A 21,032-nucleotide genomic window follows, 5' to 3' on the forward strand; every position below is an offset into this window, starting at 1 on the left:
ACCACTGTTAATACCACCACCACTTACTACCACCACTGTTAATACCACCACCACTTACTACCACCACTGTTAATACCACCACCACTTACTACCACCACTGTTAATACCACCACCACTTACTACCACCACTGTTAATACCACCACCACTTACTACCACTACTGTTAATACCACCACCACTTACTACCACTACTGTTAATACCACCACCACCTACCACTACTGTTAATACCACCACCACCTACCACTACTGTTAATACCACCACCACTTACTACCACCACTGTTAATACCACCACCACTTACTACCACCACCACTTACTACCACCACTGTTAATACCACCACCACCTACCACCACTGTTAATACCACCACCACTTACTACCACCACTGTTAATACCACCACCACTTACTACCACCACTGTTAATACCACCACCACCTACCACCACTGTTAATACCACCACCACCTACCACCACTGTTAATACCACCACCACCTACCACCACTGTTAATACCACCACCACTTACTACCACCACTGTTAATACCACCACCACCACCACTTACTACCACCACTGTTAATACCACCACCACCACCACTTACTACCACCACTGTTAATACCACCACCACCACCACTTACTACCACCACTGTTAATACCACCACCACCACCACTTACTACCACCACCACTTACTACCACCACCACTGTTAATACCACCACCACCACCACTTACTACCACCACCACTTACTACCACCACCACTGTTAATACCACCACCACCACCACCACTTACTACCACCACCCACTTACTACCACCACTGTTAATACCACCACCACTTACTACCACCACTGTTAATACCACCACCACTTACTACCACCACTGTTAATACCACCACCACTTACTACCACCCACCACTACCACCCACCCACCACCTACTGCCGCAATCTCTTTAAATCCCATTATAATTCTGGAAATCTATGCATAATCGAGTGAATAGATACACCTTTTTTTGTTAATGTTTTATCAAATCTAATTGACTTCATACAAAGGCCGCTTTAAAACATACACGCTAATTAAGTGCTTCCTCGCTGTCGTAAAATGATTTTGGAAAATTTGGAAAGATATGGCGAGACAATGAGACAAAGGATGGGCGAGGATGAAGAAAGTGAAAGGAGGTAGTGAGGAGGAGGAAAATTGCGGGGAGGAAGAGACGAGGCAAGAGAAAGAGGAAGAACAAGGATGAAGATGTGGAAAGAGGGATAGATAGAGGGAGAGGGAGAGATCCTGTAGCGAAAAATGGGGTTACAAATAGGGAGGGGAGTAGGGGAGTAGGGGAGTAGGGGACGACGCGTAAAGTTTAGAGAGGCAGCTTAAGAAGGCGACGTCTCGAATGATGCATTGTTGCCAGAACTTTGAGTGAGACATTACCCCCCCCCCCCATCGTTTCACCTCCCTCCACCCTCCCTCCCCTTTCCCTTCCCTCTCCTTCGTCTCCCTTTTCCCCTCCCTCCCTCCCTCCCCCTCCCTCCCTCCCTCCCTCCCTCCCTCTCCTTCCCTTCCTCCCTCCCTCCCTCTCCTTCCCTTCCTCCCTCCCTCCCTCTCCTTCCCTTCCTCCCTCCCTCCCTTCCTCCCTCCCTCCCTCCCTCCCTCCCTCTCCTTCCCTTCCTCCCTCCCTCCCTCCCTCTCCTTCCCTTCCTCCCTCGCTCCCTCCTCCTCCCCTCCCCCTCCTCCTACTCCCTCTCCCCCTCCTCCTCCTCCTCCTCTCCCTCCTCCTCCCTCCCCCTCCTCCTCCTCCCTCTCGCCCTCCTCCTCCCTCTCCCCCTCCTCCTCCCTCTCCCCCTCCTCCTCCCTCTCCCCCTCCTCCCTCTCCCCCTCCTTCTCCTCCCTCTCCCTCCTCCTCCTCCTCCCTCTCCCTCTTCTTCCTCCTCCCTCTCCCTCCTCCTCCTCCTCCCTCTCCCTCCTCCTCCCTCTCCCTCCTCCTCCCTCCCCCTCCTCCTCCCTCCCCCTCCTTCTCCTCCCTCCCCCTCGTCCTCCCTCCCCCTCCTTCTCCTCCCTCCCCCTCCTTCTCCTCCCTCCCCCTCCTCCCTCTCCCTCCTCCTCCCTCCCCCTCCTCCCTCTCCCTCCTCCTCCTCCTCCTCTGCCGCTTCCCTTACCCGTCTCTCATTTGTAATTTGATATAAGTACTTGAGCGGCAGCCTTCCGAAGTGGGAGGGGGGGAGGGGGGGAGAGAGGGGGTGCGGAAGGAGTCAAGTAGACATAAATTGAGCCGGGGTGGGGTGGGAGGGGCCAGGTCAGGGAAGAGGAGGGGGGAAAGGGAGAGGGAGAGGACGCGGGAACTTGTGTCATCAAGTCGTTAGAGCGGGTCACTTTTCAGCCATTATTAGATGTTTTGTTTTTTGTTTTGTTTTTTCCTATTTTTTATCGGTAACTGCTTGTTTTTGGTGGGGTGTATGATGGTTGATTGTTTTGCGTATCAGTGTTTTAAAGTATTTTTCGATTATTTCATTGTATTTCTGCAGAACTGCTCTTCCCATGTATGTTGTTTTTTTTTGGTCACTAGTTTTGTTTATGTACCTCTTTATTTATTAATCTAATAACTTATAAATAACTTAATATTTAATATGTATCTTCATACGCATGTTTACGCAAAGTCGGATGGACGCGCCATGTGCAGATGGCGAGATCTAATTAACTCGTACTCTCCCTCTCCTTCCTTCCTCTCTCCCTCTCCCTCTTCTCTCTTCGTACCTTTGTAAGAAAGAATGTACACTATTTTTTTCCCCAACCTTCAAAATTACGAACCTGTTGAAGTCACGGTCTAATGAGGAATCCTTTTCCTTTTTCTCCCTTTGCAGATTTTTGACGACGTCTACTTGTTACGTCACCGCCGCGTGGCCCGACGCTCGGCCGACCCGTCGCTGCTGCACCACGAGAAACTCATCTCCGAGCCTCATGTGAGTAGGGCTTTCTCGCTCTCATTTGCGTGCTGGTCTAGGATTTTTTTTTTAGGTTTATTGGTTTTCGAATTTGCGAGGGGCGGGGGGATTTGATGTGTAATTGCTTTGATTAATAGCTGATACGTTTTTTTTTTTTGACTGGCAAGTTGTGTAGGTTCTAATTTTGTGTGCAATTAAGCCTTGCATTACAAGTCATTGCATAGCCTCCACACAGAACGATTTCCTCTAATGGAACATGACACGTTGCTGTATTCACTTAATTCAATTCCCACTGTGGAGATTGTAATCGAAGTCCATTCGCTACTAACACTTAAAAAGTGTAGACCTTTATACACTTAGGAACAAGATGAGAATTCTGCTAGATTAGACAGAATTGCTATCAACCTAAATATCAAACAAAGTCAAGTCAGATTAGGCAAAGTTAGCTTTTATTCAACTCCTCTTGACTTAGCTTGAATTCCACTCACCTTCTCTTGACTTAGCTTGACTCTCCACTCACCTTCTCTTGACTCAGCTTGACTCTCCACTCACCTTCTCTTGACTCAGCTTGACTCTCCACTCATCTCAACTTGACTTAGCTTGACTCTCCACTCATCTTAACTTGACTTAGCTTGACTCTCCACTCATCTCAACTTGACTTAGCTTGACTTTCCACTCATCTCAACTTAGCTAAGCTTGACTCTCCACTCATCTCAACTTAGCTAAGCTCAGGTCCGTAGAAGCACGAGCGGGGACTCCACTCGGGCGCTAATGAGCCTTTGTCTCGAGCAGGTGCGGTGGGCCGAGCAGCAGGTGGTGAAGCGGCGAGTGAAGCGGGACTTCATGCACCAAGATCGCTCCGCCAAGTACACCTCCACGTGGATGGACGATCCCAAGTGGCCGCAGATGTGGTATTTGGTAAGTGGAGGTGGATTTTAAAAAGGGTGGTGGTTCGGATTCGGACGTGGCGTTTCGGGAATGGTTCGAATGGGGAAGAGAGCTTGGTTCTGGTTTGAGTGGTTGGTCGGTGTGTTCGGTTGTGCGCGTTGACGTATGTATGTGTGATAGGATTTTTTTTTTTTTTTCATCTTTATGTATCTTTTGATTTGTGGATGTATGTAGTGTATGTTGTGAATGTATGTATGTAATGAATGTATGTATGTAATGTATGTTTTTATGTAATGTATCTAATGCTTGTGTGTTATGTATGTAATGTAATATATGTATTTAAAGGATGTATGTATTTAAAGGATGTATGAATTTAAAGGATGTATGAATTTAAAGGATGTATGTATGTAAAGGATGTATGTATGTAAAGGATGTATGTATGTAAAGGATGTATGTATGTAAAGGATGTATGTATGTAAAGGATGTATGTATGTAAAGGATGTATGTATGTAAAGGATGTATGTATGTAAAGGATGTATGTATGTAAAGGATGTATGTATGTAAAGGATGTATGTATGTAAAGGATGTATGTATGTAAAGGATGTATGTATGTAAAGGATGTATGTATGTAAAGGATGTATGTATGTAAAGGATGTATGTATGTAAAGGATGTATGTATGTAAAGGAAGTATGTATGTAAAGGATGTATGTATGTAAAGGATGTATGTATGTAAAGGATGTATGTATGTAAAGGATGTATGTATGTAAAGGATGTATGTATGTAAAGGATGTATGTATGTAAAGGATGTATGTATGTAAAGGATGTATGTATGTAAAGGATGTATGTATGTAAAGGATGTATGTATGTAAAGGATGTATGTATGTAAAGGATGTATGTATGTAAAGGATGTATGTATGTAAAGGATGTATGTATGTAAAGGATGTATGTATATAAAGGATGTATGTATGTAAAGGATGTATGTATGTAAAGGATGTATGTATGAAAAGGATGTATGTATGAAAAGGATGTATGTATGTAAAGGATTAAAGGGTGTATGTATGTAAAGGGTGTATGTATGTAAAGGGTGTATGTATGTAAAGGGTGTATGTATGTAAAGGGTGTATGTATGTAAAGGGTGTATGTATGTAAAGGGTGTATGTATGTAAAGGGTGTATGTATGTAAAGGATTAAAGGGTGTATGTATGTAATGTTTGTATGTGTGTATACAATGTTTGTATGTGTGTATACAATGTTTGTATGTGTGTATACAATGTTTGTATGTGTGTATACAATGTTTGTATGTGTGTATACAATGTTTGTATGTGTGTATACAATGTTTGTATATATGTAATGTATCTCTGCAATGTACGTGTGTTTTCACTTACGATTTCATTCCCGCAGAACCGCGGCGGCTCCCTGGACATGAACGTGCAGCCTGCGTGGGCGGAGGGCGTGTCCGGCAAGGGCGTCGTGGTGACGATCCTGGACGACGGCCTGGAGAAGGACCACCCCGACCTCATAAAAAACTACGTGAGTTCCCTCCCCGTTTGATGACGATTTGGTTTTCATGTTAATTAGATTGGATAATTGGAGAGCTCTTGGATTTCGGTGCCGATTGGGTGAAGTTTGGGAAAATTGCGTCGTCTTTATGGAGAGCCGGACGCTTTTTTTCTTTCTTTCTTTTTAGGGGGCGTGGATGTAAAACTTGTAATTATCATGCAGATATTGTTGAGCGTAATGACTACCATTCGTACATTGACCTTTTTTTTTTTTCCCCCTCTTTTCTTCCTTTTTTTTAATGAAAATATCAGGACCCCAATGCCTCGTACGACGTGAACAGCCACGACCCTGACCCGATGCCCCGCTACGACCTGGTGGACTCGAACCGCCACGGGACGCGCTGTGCCGGCGAGGTGGCCGCCGACGCCAACAACTCCATCTGCGCCGTCGGGGTGGCCTACGAGGCGTCTGTGGGAGGTGTGTGTGGGGAGGGGAGCCTTAGGGGAACGCTTGGGGGTAGTGGGGGGAGGTATGGGGGTGGGATACGTGTTTGAGATACGTGTTTGAGTGATTGATGGAGTCAGGGTCATTGGGTGATTTGTGGTGCACTTTTTTTTTTTTTTTTTAATCTTACGATTGACGATATTTTTTGTATTAATGCTTGTTGTTAGACTTAAAAGGCTTGAATGTATAATTGCTGACGCTCATCTTTGCTTCCTCCTCCTCCAGGTGTCCGCATGCTGGACGGCGACGTGACGGACGCAGTGGAGGCGCGGTCCCTGGCCCTCAACCCGCAGCACATCGACATCTACTCGGCGTCTTGGGGCCCCGACGACGACGGCAAGACGGTGGACGGGCCGGGGCAGCTGGCCACGCGCGCCTTCGTCGAGGGCATCCGGAACGTGAGTCCCGGGGTTGGGGAGGAAGGGACGAAGGGGAAAAAGGTTGAGGAATGGGTTTGGTTGTGGTTTGTCTGTTTATTACTGTAGGATTTATCTTTTTTATTTAAGGAATATTCATTTTATTTGTATTTATTTTTTTTAAATGCTGGGGTCGTTTTTGAGTTTGAGGAATAGGTTTTCATTTGTTTTATTGTATGCTGGGCTATATTTCCCTCTCTTTAAAGCTCATGTTGGGGGATATATCAGTGTGACTTGTGTTTCTTTGACAGGGGCGAGGTGGTAAGGGTTCCATCTTCGTGTGGGCTTCAGGAAACGGAGGTCGAGATCAAGACAACTGCAACTGCGACGGCTACACGAACTCCATCTGGACCCTGAGCATTTCGTCAGCTACAGGTTTGATTTTTTTTATTTTTTTTTCAAATTTCGGTTTGGAGACATTTCGGAATATAAGTAGGTTAAGAATGTATATTTTTTTTGTTTCGGTCTTAATGTAGGCAGGTGCGTAGGATAGCTTTAACCAAAATATACTCATACAATCTCCCACTTGTCTCACCCCCTCCCCCCCGGCCCGTCTGCCCACCCGCCCGCCCACCCACAGAAAGGGGTCGCGTCCCGTGGTACTCGGAGGCGTGCAGCTCCACCCTGGCGACGACCTACAGCTCCGGCTCGCTTGGGGAGAAGCAGATCGTGACCACCGACCTGCACCACTCCTGCACGTCGTCGCACACGGGCACGTCGGCCTCCGCGCCCCTCGCCGCCGCCATCTGCGCGTTGGCCCTGCAGGTCGGGACTGCCGGTGGCTCTTGGACTGTGTAGTTCTGGATGTCTGCTTATTTATGTCTATGTATTTGTTATCTAAGTGTCTACTTATCGGTTCATTGTTTGTCCATTTGGATGGGTATATGGTGTTCGAGATAATGTACTGGGATTTCGGGTTCTTGATTTTGGTTACATTTCTTAAGCGGTTGGAAGGGTTGTTTTCCATGTAATGAAGAGAAAGATTGTCATTGCCTTTTTTCCGCAACTGCTATCATGCATTCATCCTCCTGATTCATGCAATACCCCTTATATATCCTCTCGGCAAAGTCTGGCAATGTGCATGACATTCGCTTCGGTTTCAGGTGAACCGAGACCTGACGTGGCGCGACATGCAGCACATCGTTGTCCGAACGGCGCGGCCCGAGAACCTGGAGGCGCCCGACTGGCAGAGCAACGGCGTCGGCCGCCACGTCTCGCACAGGTCGGTTCCTTGGCGCATGACGTCGTGTGCATGTGTACAAGATGCGCGTTTATTTTTTCTTTTATTTGTGTGCGTGCGTGCTCATGTGCGCGCGCGTGCACTCGCGTCCGTCATCTGCTGTATGACCTTTATTATATGTTTGAGCATTTGCGCTATCTACTTTCGCAATGCAAATGTGTTATAAACTGCAATCATTGCATTTATTTCCGATGCAGAATAACGGATCTTTTGTGGAGAAAGAGTCAGCAAAATGTCACCGCGCGGACGCTCCTCTCCTGAAACCTATTTTTATTTCTCATCCCCCCAGGTTTGGTTACGGCCTCATGGACGCCTACGCCATGGTCCAGCTGGCCCGCAACTGGACCAGTGTCCCGACGCAGAGGAAGTGCGAGGTGGCCGCGTCGCACATCGACAAGTGAGCCGCTTTCCGTATTTGAGTTTGCTGTTACTGTTGCGTTTCTTTTATGATCATTGCAATTTTTCGTTGTTTTTGGTATTACTGTTATTGTAATCGTTGACATTATCATTAGCATTACTGATATTATGATTATTATTATTGATTGATCATTCGTTCCGCCAGACTGATCCCACAGAAGAGCTTCGTCACGCTGGAACTCGATGTCACAGACTGCCCGGGCGTCAACTACCTGGAACACGTGCAGGCCAAGGTCAGTGCGTGCGGAGCGAAAACGTGATGTTATTCTATCTCCCGTTTTGTGCTTGAAAAGAAAATTTTCCCGCCTCTTCTTTTGTATGAAGTTAATTTTTTTTTCGCTCCGTTTATTTCCCTAAGCATCGCCCGTATAAAATATCCTTCCTTTTCCCTCGACCTTAGGTATCGCTGACAGCTGATCGCCGAGGTGACATTGAGATCTACCTGTCGTCGCCGTCAGGAGTGAAGTCCACTCTCCTCGCCCAGCGCCCGCACGACAACTCCCGCACGGGCTTCCACGTGAGTCGCTGGGGGGGTGGGGGGGGGAGGTGTTTCGACGGAGAGGGACTTGGGTTTCGACGGAGAGGGACTTGGGTTTCGACGGAGAGGGACTTGGGTTTCGACGGAGAGGGACTTGGGTTTCGACGGAGAGGGACTGGGGTTTCGACGGAGAGGGACTGGGGTTTCGACGGAGAGGGACTGGGGTTTCGACGGAGAGGGACTGGGGTTTCGACGGAGAGGGACTGGGGTTTCGACGGAGAGGGACTGGGGTTTCGACGGAGAGGGACTGGGGTTTCGACGGAGAGGGACTGGGGTTTCGACGGAGAGGGACTGGGGTTTCGACGGAGAGGGACTGGGGTTTCGACGGAGAGGGACTTTATTTCCCTTTTTTGTTTGTGTTTGCAAATGGTGAATAAAATTAATGTCTACATCATCACAGATAAAAGATCAGTTTTCTCATTGATACATTTGAAGTACGATATCTGGCAATGAAGAGAAGAGAATGATTTTCTTTCCCGTGCTCCAGGCAGATATCGATTGCCATTTCGTATTTCTTCTAAATTGTTCCTAAAAGATCAAAATAATTGACACTCCTTTGTATCGTCAGTCGTGGCCTTTCATGACCGTCCACATGTGGGGTGAGCGACCCCTGGGAAAGTGGAAGCTGGAGATCCACAACAACGGACACTTCTTCACCACAGGTAAGTCGTGATGAAGTGGAAGTGGAAGTGGAAGTGGGTGTGAACGAAGTGGGGGTGGACTTGGATGTGGAAGAGTGGATGTGTAGTGGTAGAAATGAAAGTTGGTGTGGAAGAAGTGGGGGAATTGGAAGTAGTAGTGGATGAAGTGAAAGTGGAAGTGCGGGAGGTGGTGGAAATGGGTCTGTGGTTATGGTTGGGATATGCATATGTTAGAAGCAGCGAGAAGTTAAGCGAGATAGGTGGCTAGATGGGTATGGAGGCATTCGGTGGGTTGGAACACAGTGGAAAAGGCCAATCAAGCGGAGGAGGCCCAAGCCATGTGCACTGCGCACTGAAAGCCACTCCGTCACAAAAAACAACTAAATTGATTCACACACACCCAATCACACTCACACTTGTACTCGTACTCGTACCCATATGCACGCGCACGGGTGCGCACACAAATACACTCAGGTTTAATGTGATTTTTTTTTTTTTTTTTTTATTAGAGCAAGCTACTATTTGAAGGGGAATGAATGTGAGCAGGGAATGCATAGGAAGCAAAACACAAAAGAAAAAGTATTGTGATTGTACATCTATAATTTAACGGAGTAGAAAATATATGGGTTTCAGTAATTATAAAAGTGTGTGCGACCTTTGTGTGCAGAATTCGTAATGAAATAAGGTGTGCTTGGTTTTAGCACTTGTGGTTTGGAGTTTTAGTTGTGTAAGAATGCGGGGAAGGGCCTGTAGTAACTCAAGTAGTTTTATTTTATATTTCGTTAGTTTATGGTTTAGGTGTGGAGAGACTTTCTAGTTTTTTTTATTCCTCTCTCCCCAAAGAGATTATTAGTTCCTTGAACACTTGCTTTGAAGGATTTTCAGAAGTCAACTTTCATAGAACTTCAAGGAAGCTGAAGTGTATATCTTAGATGCAATTTTTATAGATAGTGGGTTTTATCTTAAATCAAATTTGTTATGTTGGCTTGAGACAAGTTAGTTTATTGATTATTTCAAAAAGCTTATTTGTTTGAATTCCGTTTTCTTGGAAAATAAATATGCTTTAAAAATTAACAACATGAATAACAGTTGATGATTAACTTCATTTTTTAAAAATCATGTAAATTAAGGACTTATTTTTAACGTAAACATTTTCACTTTTTTCGTATTTTTAACAAGGAAACAAATAATTTTTTTTTCCGATGTTTTTGAGTTGCCTAAACAAAGACCAGTAATTCCAGAGGCTTTGAAGTTGATGATGATATTTGGTCGGAAAAAACTTTGATATTTCCGAATGATTTTGATGAGGATGAACAGGCCTTTTTAGTGATAACATTTTTCAAAATCATTTTACTGTGGTACATTATTATTATTATTATTATTATTATTATTATTATTATTATTATTATTATTATTATTATTATTATTATTATTATTATTATTATTATTATTATTATTATTATTTATCTGTTATATATATTGTTTTATTTCCTGTTATTATTATTATAATTATTATTGACAGATAATTGTTACTGTTGAAGTTATCGTTATTATTATCCTTATTACTATTAGTATTATCATTATCGTTATCCCTGTTGCTCTTATTGCCATTATCATTATTTTTGTCTTCTTTATATTCAACTACAAGTGTAGGATGAAGGAATCCTGACAAAGAATTCTACAAAATCGTGGTTTGAAATTGAAGTTACAGGGATTCTCAATGATCTTAGGCCCTTCTGGAATTAGTCCTTTTCATACCCGGGAATGTGATGGATTCCTGAGCAAAGAGGAAAAATCTGATTATTGAGGCAGACATTTTGATTCATTTCCCTTGCCATAGTTTAAAAAAATAGAAGGTATATTTTGTAGTAATGTGAAAAATATATGTGTATGTTTTGGGAAAGAAACTTTTGGGTAGATGGTCGGGTCCTAATTCGATTTATTGTGATGGTTTTGTTTGTTTATGTTGGAAAAGAAAAACAGTATTTTTTTTAATGATGCACAATAAAAATGGTTATAAATAACACTGCCAGATTTAGATTTCTATGAGAGTTAAGAGGGGAAAAGATGCATGGTGGTTTGTAAGGATTTTTTTACTTTTGTGTGGCCAATGTTTTCCAATTTATATGCTAAGGATAAACTAAAATGAAGTCTATAATACGATGCCTGAATCTAACTGCATGTTTTTTTTTCTCTCTCTCTTTCTCTCTGTCTCTTGAGAGTTTGATTGAGACTTCTGGTGATGGAAATTTGCAACATTTCATTTATAATTTTTGGTTGTTTTTTTAAAAGATTTTTGCACCAAAGTGTAGATATTTTTTTTAACAGGGTCCAGTATGTATTATACTTAGATTGTTTTTATATTTTTTAGTGGTTACTCTCCCTGCTTTTCATAATAAGAATCATAGGTTCCACCAGGGTAATGGCTACCTCAACTTTTCCCGTCAAAATACGCTGTGTTGGATAATTCTCTTTTGTGTGAGACCTATAGCGTTAGAGAACTTGAACCAGTGCTTTGGTGGTGGGGGTAGTAGTACTGTATTTACAGTGGGTTTCACGGGCTAAGATTTCTACTCTGTGCGCACCCGGGGAGAGGCAGACCTCCTTGATAGTGTAGCTAAAGTGCACTGCCCCCTTCCTGCCTGCTGCTGCCTCTGCTGACCCTTCTGTTCCTGCTGCTGCCTTCTAGGAGCCACCCTACTGGAGCGCTGGACACTCATCTTTTATGGCACCAGAATAAACCCAGACAAGTGGCAGGCACGCTGGGGGCGCAGAGACCGTGGTGGGGGGGTCGGGGGAGGAAGGGAGACCGCCCCGGCCATCTCCCGTCCTCCTCCTCCTCACCCGTCGACCACTCCTCCTACCACGACTACCACATCTACCACACCCGGTACCACACCCAGACCATGGCACTCCTACCAGCCTAAAAAACCCACATACTCTTTACCCCCACAACCTCCACACTACGAGTCACATCCTGCCCCCATTCGCCCGCCCAACCACCGCGACAGCTCCCATCACAAGGGTAAATAGAAGGGGATTCCCCGAACTTCCCTCGGTAGCAGCACCCTCGTAATCAGCATGCGAATGGTAGCTCTAAATGGCAGTTGTTGCATGCTTTATGTGGAGACTCCGTGTTGATTTCACAGCCAGAGAATTTCTTTTGTTGTTACTGTTGCTGCTGTTCCTGGAGCATGGTTTCGTGTAAATGTTGAACTAAAGACGATTGAAAGGAAAGTCCATTTTGAAGGCTCGTTCGATGTGTTTGTTTATTTGTTTGTTGTTCATTTTTATTCTGTAATAGAGAGGTAAATAGGTATTTTTTTTAAATCTTGAAACTGGGAACATGAGCGTTTGTTTAGTGAAGGGCTACTGCATGGCGAAGTAAGTAATACATTTGCGTCTAGAATGGTGGTGCATCTAAGTCATCCTGGAGAGAAGCATGAGACATTTCAGACGCTTTAATAGTATATTTGTGGCAATGTATGGCGAAACTTTTTTTGTGATTAAAAAAAAAAGTTAAATATTCACACTTCTTTAACTAATAGACTCTGTGGTTACTGATATCCAAAAAGGGGACATCAGGCACTGTTTTCTCTCGTGTACACCATCTTCCATTCTTCCGCCAGCGTAGCCATCCTTGTAGGCTTTCTAAAGATGTGTAACGCCGCTGTCGAAATCCAGAACTGTTGCTTCGGAAATAAACCAGATGCATGTTTCATCACTAGTGTAAGGTCTGCTTTCAGTTTTTTTTGTGTGTCTTAGGATAAATTCCCCACGGATTGTTGCCAAAGAAGCGTGCAGTAGTAAAGAATAATGACTTCATCTCTGAGTCTGAAGATAAGTACTGAACAGCAGCTAGTTGAAAATAAAAGCTGTAGTAAGAATTGCTGTAATGAGGATGACTGCTGTAACCACTGTGCTTTAGGACAAGTATGGCATTATGTGAAGGTCCAAGAAGACAAGCGGGCGTTGCATGAGCGCCAGAGTTCCCTTAGAGAGGAGGCATGACGTCTTTTTGTTAATTTCCTTTGTTATGGTCTGCTTTTGTATATGGGGGATTATGTACAAGAAGAATAATTGCAGTATGTGAATGTGGCTGATGTCTTTGATCCTTTTGTTTTTATTATTATTCCAATATCTAAGGAACGTGCTGTATAGTCTTTCCTTTTGCCATTTTATTTTTTATTTCCTATTTTATTCAGTGTGCTCTTAGTACCTGTGCATTATGGTCGATGCTTGTGCATGTATTTTTATTATTTTTTTTTATTTTCTTTTTTAGGGATATAAATATTTATGATTTGGATAAATTTTATTCTTTAACCTATAATATTCTATGAGTTACCTTACTGTTTTATTATGTTTTTTCAGTGATTCAGATACTGGTTAGGATGAAAAGCGGATCATTGATATACATAGAGGAGTTATTGGAGGGAGGGAGCACAGGAAGTAGGGAGATGAAGAAGCATGCGATAATCATTTTCCTGTTTCCCTTACAGTGCAATAAGAAAGTGCCATTAGACTAATGGATCTTGTTTTTGGCAGACAAAGCTGAGGTGAAGGAATGGAGCCTGATTCTGTACGGCACGGAGACGGAGCCCGGGCAGCCGGTGTCCCCGCAGCAGGACACCCAGTCCGCCGACGATTCCCACGCCAGCGACACGGCCGTGCACGAGTCCGTCGACACCACCGAAGGCAAGACAGAGACTCGGGACCCTGACAGCATGGGCGTGGGCCACTCGTCGGCTGCGGCAGCCTCGCCGACTCCAACTCCCTATACGCTACAGCTGTCGGCCATCCAGAAGGCGCTGCCACCTGGCTGCAGCCGCGTGGACGCCGCTGGGGCCTGCATAGGTTTGTGCCTTGTGGTGGTGGTGGTGCACTTGGTGGTGGGTGGTATCCTTGTGGGTCAGCCTAACCCGCGGAAAGTGCTGTGCGCGGGGGGGCGACCCGAGTTCCCCCATGGCGGGAGGCCGCGGGGAGAGGCCTCGGGAAGCGCAGGAACACTTGTTAGTGAATCTAAGTGTGACGCCCTGCAAAAGGTGGGGGCTGTGGATAGTGCATCGCCGGCCTTATTACAGCAGCCAACTTTGTTAGTTAGGTGCAGTTAGTGTCAAGGATTTTAGCTTTTTAGTCTTTTTATTTGTACAACATAATGAATGGATTTACACTTGAGGATGATGAGTCCCTTGTCTTAGGGTAAAGTGGAAGAAAGCCCTTCAGGCGCAGGTCAGTAGAGTGATGGCCATATCCACAGCCTGATGCTTCTGAAGCCAAGGGTTGAGTTGGTGTTGGAGGTCAGTCTACTGATACAATATTGACCAGATAATTCCAGGGTTTATTCATTATAATTTTCAGCAGAGTTCACAGACTGAAACTAAAGGAAAAAAAAACTAAAAACCTAAAAAAAATGCTAAATCAAAAAACCCTCCAGCTCTTTTGATGTATAGATGTTTGAAAGCTAAAAAAAAAAAAAAGCTTTTAAAAAAGTGGAAGCTCAGACTTCTCATCTGCCCTTGAGAATTGTTTCATAGAGTGCCTTTGGCATTTTATACTCATTTTTACTCTACAAACTTTAGATATATATATATATCTTGAAGCTGCCTCTGTAGTCTTGGGCTAGATAGCCTTGTGAGTGTTGAGCTTTAGTGTTGGAGCCAGAGTTTTAGCCACCAGTTATTTGAGGGGGAGATTTTTAGCCCCTGTTAAATTTTTTTGGGTTAGATTTTTTGTTTGTTCTTATTGTACACGTTTTTATTCATCTATTTTTGGTTCAGTTGTTTTCTAGTTGGCATATGAGAATCCCAGTTGATTTTTAAGCATGTGTATGTGATGGAAGGTTGCAGAAGGCCCGAAGAATTAGGAAAGAAAAAAGAGGTTGGATTGAAGTCTCATGCTGGACTAGCGAAAATCCTTTGTTAGGATTTATGGCAAGTCTTCCACCAAGGGATATACAATTTTTTTTTTTCATAGACATCTTGCTTATAAAATGTTTGGAGAAGGGGCTAAAATTTGAATGAAATCATAATCTGTTATCCTTAGCTAGTTGTCAGAACCAGTGGCTCAGATAGCAGGTGTTGGCCAGGGACCTCTGAAAAAGAAAATTTTGTGAATTTTTTTGTGGCTTGATAACTCTGGTAAATTCTCCACGAGTTACATTTTAGGTGCCTCCTGTCATTATATACATGTTATTGTTAGTAATATCTTATTTGCCACTTTTATTTATTAGTATTATTGATACTATTGTCAATTACTCAATGTTTTTATTCTTATATCACGAGGACTTTGATTTCAATTATTACTCCTTTATCAATATTTTCCTCGTTATCACTATTTTCCTCGTATCATGGATATTCGTAGCTGTAAGATGAAATGATTTTATTACTCCTTTAAGAATGTGGAAGTATTTTATACCAGTGCCATTAAGTGTGTGTGAAACTATTGCACATTTCCTTTCAGAGAGACTATTAGTATTATTTTTGCGTGTGTATGGCAATAGTTTGATGGAAACTCTAAGACTTTCACAGATCTTGTATTATGCTCATTACCTATATTTTGTACTCATGATGGCTCCAGCTGCATGTTGGCTGTTGCAAGTCTGAGGACTTTTGTAGAATGACAGATTTAAAGTTGACAATATAAACATACCAGTTCTTGGTGTCAGTAAAATGGAGTCCAGGTTCATTAAGGAAGGAAGTTACTGTTGTTCAGTTCGTGTAGGTTAAGTAATTATTTTTGCTGAACATCTTTTTTATTGCTTTATGTAAGGTTAAGTTCGACTGATGAAAAGATAGCCTCTCATATCCTTTTCTAGATTTTTTTTTTTTTTTTTCATCTTTTCTGTTTATAGGAAGGCCTAAGTATGTAGCACATTGATTTATACATGTTTTTTGTCTATGCTTTGGTGAATTTTCTTTACTTCATTTATTATCAGTAATATTGTCATCAATCTATTATTATTATTATTATTATTATTATTATTATTAATATTATTTTTTTTTTTTTTTTTTTTTTTTTTTTTTTTTTTTTTTTGCTCTTTACTTTATTTCTATATATATTTGCATGGGTGGACCTGAGTACGAGTTTTCTTACCTCACTTGTAACCAAAGATGACTTTTTTTCGTATTATGGTTAAACTGGTTGGCTTTGCTACCTAGTACTTTTATGAGTAATGTTCTCTCTATTATGGTACGAGGGGACAAAATTTCATTGCCCAGATGTAAAAAGTGTTCTACTGTCACCAACAGATGTACTTTTATCATTTTTTAAAGAATTGTGGGTGACCTTGATATAAAACTGTAACTTTCGATGCGTGTGTTCTAGCTCGATGACTGGTGAGTTGTAAATAGTGAATGTTGATTGACTGCAGTCTCTCTTTTACTAAAAAAGGAATGAAATAAACACTTTGCAGTGAGCTCTGTAGAACTTGCTGTGCATCACCACCTCTCACAACTATGTAAATAAGTATGAATGTGGTGTCTTATATGTGATGTGCATCTTTTTCCTTCATCTGTTTTTCTTTTTCCTTTTTAATTGAGAAATGGTGCTCATCAGGTGATGCCAAGTTTGAAAATCCTTCTTAGGGGGAAGGGGGGGGGGGAATGAGAAGGAAAAAGAAAGGGAAATATGAATAAGTATTTGTCATATTCATTGCGTGAGACTCGGAGTGAATAGAAAAGGAAAAACATTGTTTTTAATCCAGATGCTTTTATCTTTTGTTACTTTTTTCTTCAGAATTTCTAAAAAAATGAGTTAGAATGGAAGGATTTTGTGTCATTTTTGGTGCAATATTGATTCTGATTTTAATGTAAATTGTCGATCATTATTTAAAAGATTAATAGCTATTTATCTAGTTGTAGGAAGGTTCACACTATTCTTTTGTTGGTAATAGACATCTAATTTTATATTTGTGAAATAACAAATGCACTTTTTATTTATTGCAATATGATAGAAGTATAACCACAAGATGTATCTATATGATGTTTTGTCTCAGTCTGTTTTTAAATGCATTTATTGTTTTGAAAGATATGGATTGCTAGAAAAGCTGTACTAAACTTTTGAAAAAGCAAAAACACAAAAATAAAGAACATTCCAGATACTAAGTACTAATCATAATCATCACCACGAGTGGAGTTTATTTATTTCTCAGAATCAGAGTAATAGAGTAAATTTATTAATCACAGGGAGAATGAGTTCATGATTTTATCCAAAAATGTATTGATCGTTTCAAGCGGATTTAAAAGGTGTAAATTTTTTTTTGTACAGTTGATAGTAGGATTAACAAATGGATTTAAGATATTTATTTTAATCTCCTGTAAATAGTCGAGGAGTAAAGGAAGAAGTCATTTGGCAATATCAGTCTTGAATAATTGCATGCATATATCCTAATGCATTGTGATATGAGAGGGGAATGAAACAGTGTGTTTTTATACGAGTTCTAACACAAGAGGTAGAGTTAATAATGCGGGTTTCACAATAGCCATTTCTGCTCTTTACTTGCCAGAGGATGTGAAGAAAGATATCATGTGCACATGTGCAGGCAGGTGCTGGATATGTTGTATGTACTGTATGTTGAAGTGTTCATGTAGTCTTAATGTGGTACTTAAGAATGGAACAGAACGAAGGTTTTTGATCTTGTTACCACTGTCGGCTGGTGACGTATCTTGAATCACATATGGTTAATGATTGTTATGTTTTTTGACAGTGAGTAGGATGTAAGTTTGCATGATTCTACAGGATTAGGTATATATATAAATAATGAATTGAGATATTCTGCACTTGTTTAATCCCAGAGCGCATCAGCTGTGTTAATGAGTGTGTTTAGTGTTAATGCAAGGTTACCTCATAAAGGTTTATATTATATCATTATTTTTTTTAGTATGGAAGCACTTTTGTTTTTTATTTCTATACTTTACTTCAACAGCCTCCAGATTTTGCCATACTTTAGGTGCAATGATTTAAAATGCTTGTTATATGACTACATTGAAGCATGTTTCAAAGGTGACTGAAGAAAGTTCCAGAATACATAATACTCTCATTTTTAGTATAAGCTTTTCACTTGTACAGTATATAGTTTCAGACATGCACTTGAACTTGTGTATGATCATGTGCGATACTATTACGCGCACTCATACTTACACAAACTTCTCCACATTTGCTTTCCACATTACACCTGCAGTCACAAATTTGTGCTCCTACACACACACACTCATTTACACTTGTGTGGGCGCACGCATGCACACGTACGCATATGCACACACACACACAATCTTCTCTACCTTACCTTACCTTACCTTACCTTACCTTACCTTACCTTACCTTACCTTACCTTACCTTACCTTACCTTACCTTACCTTACCTTACCTTACCTTACCTTACCTTACCTTACCTTACCTTACCTTACCTTACCTTACCCTCCTACCTTACCCTACCTTACCTTACCTCCCTCCTACCTTCTTTCTTTCCTACTTACCTTCATTTTTACCTTCCTTCCTTACCCTACCTTCCTTTCTTACTTTACCTCCCTGCCATACCTTCTTTCCTTACCTTACCTTACCTTATATACTTTCCTTCCTTCCTTACCTTATATACTTTCCTTCCTTACCTTACCTTATATACTTTCCTTCCTTACCTTACCTTATATACTTTCCTTCCTTACCTTACCTTATATACTTTCCTTCCTTCCTTACCTTACCTTACCTTGCCTACCTTCCATCCTTACCTTATAGTAAGGATGGAAGGTCATTCCTCTCTTACTTCCTTCATTCCTTCCTAACTTACTTCCTTACCCATTTACTTACTTACTTTCCTTCTTTACTTCCTATCTACCCTATTACCCTACCTACCCTGTTACCCTACCTACCCCATCTTAGCTTACTACGAACCTTCCAACCAATATACATATACTGTATAAAGTTACTGTAACATAGTTCCTCAAGCAATAAGATATTGCAACAGAATGAGTTCCATATTGCTTTCTTTCGCAATGTAAAATTCCCTTCAGAAAGTGCTCCCAAATGTGGTATGAAGAAGCACATTAAAAGCCAGAGGCAGTAATTTTGCAAGAATCCAAAGAATCTGACAATTTTAAGTTCGGCATTGCAATGAAAGACAACGGGGTCGGCATTTTCTCTCCTTTCCAATTCTCACCATTATGTAGTGGTGGTGTCAGAATCTTCTTTGATTTGTCACATTTTTAATTTATTGATAATGTGTAAGAGTTTAAAGAATGTTGCCAAATGTTTGACGTTATCTTTCCTTCCCAATTTTTTTTTTTTTTTTTTAGCAGAATGTTTTTTTTTGCACTTTTCTTCTATTTCCTTTTGTTGGTTCTTATGTACGAGGCATTATTTTTTAAAATTTCTTTTCTTACTGTTTTGATGCTCTTGGTTACTTGATATTATTACCAAGGCGATACACATATGTTGCCGCGGACTATATATTTTGTCTTGTTTTCTAGTTTTTGATGATGCTTTAGTAACCACGATGTATAAATAATTTAGGGTTAATCGTATTTAGGTATATACCACTGTTTCTGAGAGTTAAGATATCTTTTTATCGTTCATTGTCTTTTGCAATCTTTAATATGTTAGAGATTATTCTTCTTACTGCATTTCTTTTAGCTGATTATATTTCAGTTATAAGTACTATGTCACGTTCCTTTTTCTAGAGACAATTTTGAAATTTTGTCGCATCAAACTTGCAGGGGTCAATTAGTCTTTATCAGTAGAGTACAGCAGTGGTTCTCAAAACATTGGTTGTGACCCTCATTTCCTGTGGTCTGTGGGATTGCTAGAAACAAAAAGAAAAAAAGTAAAATCAAAATGATATGAAAAAATAGAAAATTAAATTTGCTATATCGGAAATTTGAAAGATTTTATTTGCATTTTAGATTATAGTAAAATTTTTTTTTTTTTAATTAAACTTAATAAGGAGAAATATTTTTATTCTCCACCCTAAGGCTTACCAGACCAAATAGAAAAGTGATTAGGGTCGTGTCCAAAAAAGTTTGGGAAAAGCTGATGTACAGTGTTCCTTCAGATTCCCTTCTTTATATATATTCTTTGGTCTTTATGAAGTATTTTTGTCTGCTGTCATTAATTGTACTGTGATTCTGTGTTAAAACCCGAGTCCAGAATGTGAAGAAAGAAAAGACAGAGTTTTCTACCTTGAGTTCCTTTCATTTGTTAAATTTCTTTGTTTCTTCTGTTTGATGTATGTTTGGTTGTTAGTAGAAGGAAGACCTTTTTTATGAATTCCAGTGAGCAAAGTTCCTTCACATTTATTCTTGAATGTAGGGTCCAAAGAGGCAGAAAACTTATATTTTGGATTATTTAATTTTATTATATTATTTTTTTGCATGTGAGTAATATTTTTTGTGTTGAGAGCGAGAGAGCGAGAGAGAGAGAGAGAGAGAGAGAGGATGTGGAGAGCTAGTTGGCGTGCATTCTCATCTGGAGTCGAACATGATCCGCACATTGGCCAAGGGATTCGAATGTCTTACTTATATAGGATGGTGCAAGTATTTTCTCCTTAGTATTAAAATTGGTGAGTTTTCATGTTAGCAAGTCTTCAATTTGTCTTGTAAACTTGACTGAAATTGAAAGAGAAAATTCAAAAAGTGAATTGAAGTATTCTTTAGTAAGCTTAGTGACAGTGTGTGGCTTCAGCTTGAATGACTCTGTATTATGCTGAAGTTCTTTTATATTAAGTACCTGTCAGCCTGCCTGCCTGTTCACTTGTTTTCTTTGTTATGTAATACTGAGCTCAATTGTGAATGCTTGATAGAATCTGGTTGAAGGATTTTTTTATGAGGAGTGTGTATTTACAATTAAGGAACTTTCTGTGTTGGTGTTTTAAAGCTGCAAATCTTTTTATATATTACAAGTTTTTTGAGGGAAATGGTTGTGGAGAAGTTTAGTGTTCTCTGTCACATATCGTATGTTTGTCTTTGTAAAGA

General features: G+C 41.2%; 1 protein-coding gene across 4 annotated transcripts in view; it reads left to right on the plus strand.

Annotated features, from left to right (window-relative positions):
* Positions 1-2,850: 2,850 nt before the first annotated feature.
* Positions 2,851-21,032, plus strand: part of LOC125037293 (furin-like protease 1) — a 28,234-nt gene continuing 10,052 nt past the window's right edge. For 3 of the 4 annotated variants that reach the window (XM_047630356.1, XM_047630357.1, XM_047630358.1), the window contains exons 1-14: positions 2,851-2,946; positions 3,721-3,846; positions 5,219-5,347; positions 5,629-5,794; positions 6,047-6,219; positions 6,489-6,612; positions 6,818-7,002; positions 7,341-7,459; positions 7,767-7,874; positions 8,040-8,127; positions 8,295-8,411; positions 9,001-9,094; positions 11,763-12,098; positions 13,619-13,927. In XM_047630356.1, coding sequence (XP_047486312.1) covers positions 3,772-3,846; positions 5,219-5,347; positions 5,629-5,794; positions 6,047-6,219; positions 6,489-6,612; positions 6,818-7,002; positions 7,341-7,459; positions 7,767-7,874; positions 8,040-8,127; positions 8,295-8,411; positions 9,001-9,094; positions 11,763-12,098; positions 13,619-13,927 — 2,023 coding nt within the window. In that variant the 5' untranslated portion in view covers positions 2,851-2,946; positions 3,721-3,771. The remainder of the gene's footprint in view (positions 2,947-3,720; positions 3,847-5,218; positions 5,348-5,628; positions 5,795-6,046; positions 6,220-6,488; positions 6,613-6,817; positions 7,003-7,340; positions 7,460-7,766; positions 7,875-8,039; positions 8,128-8,294; positions 8,412-9,000; positions 9,095-11,762; positions 12,099-13,618; positions 13,928-21,032) is intronic. The other variant, XM_047630359.1, reaches the window with a different exon arrangement.

Source organism: Penaeus chinensis, chromosome 23 (assembly GCF_019202785.1).
Source record: "Penaeus chinensis breed Huanghai No. 1 chromosome 23, ASM1920278v2, whole genome shotgun sequence".
NCBI lineage: Eukaryota > Metazoa > Arthropoda > Malacostraca > Decapoda > Penaeidae > Penaeus > Penaeus chinensis.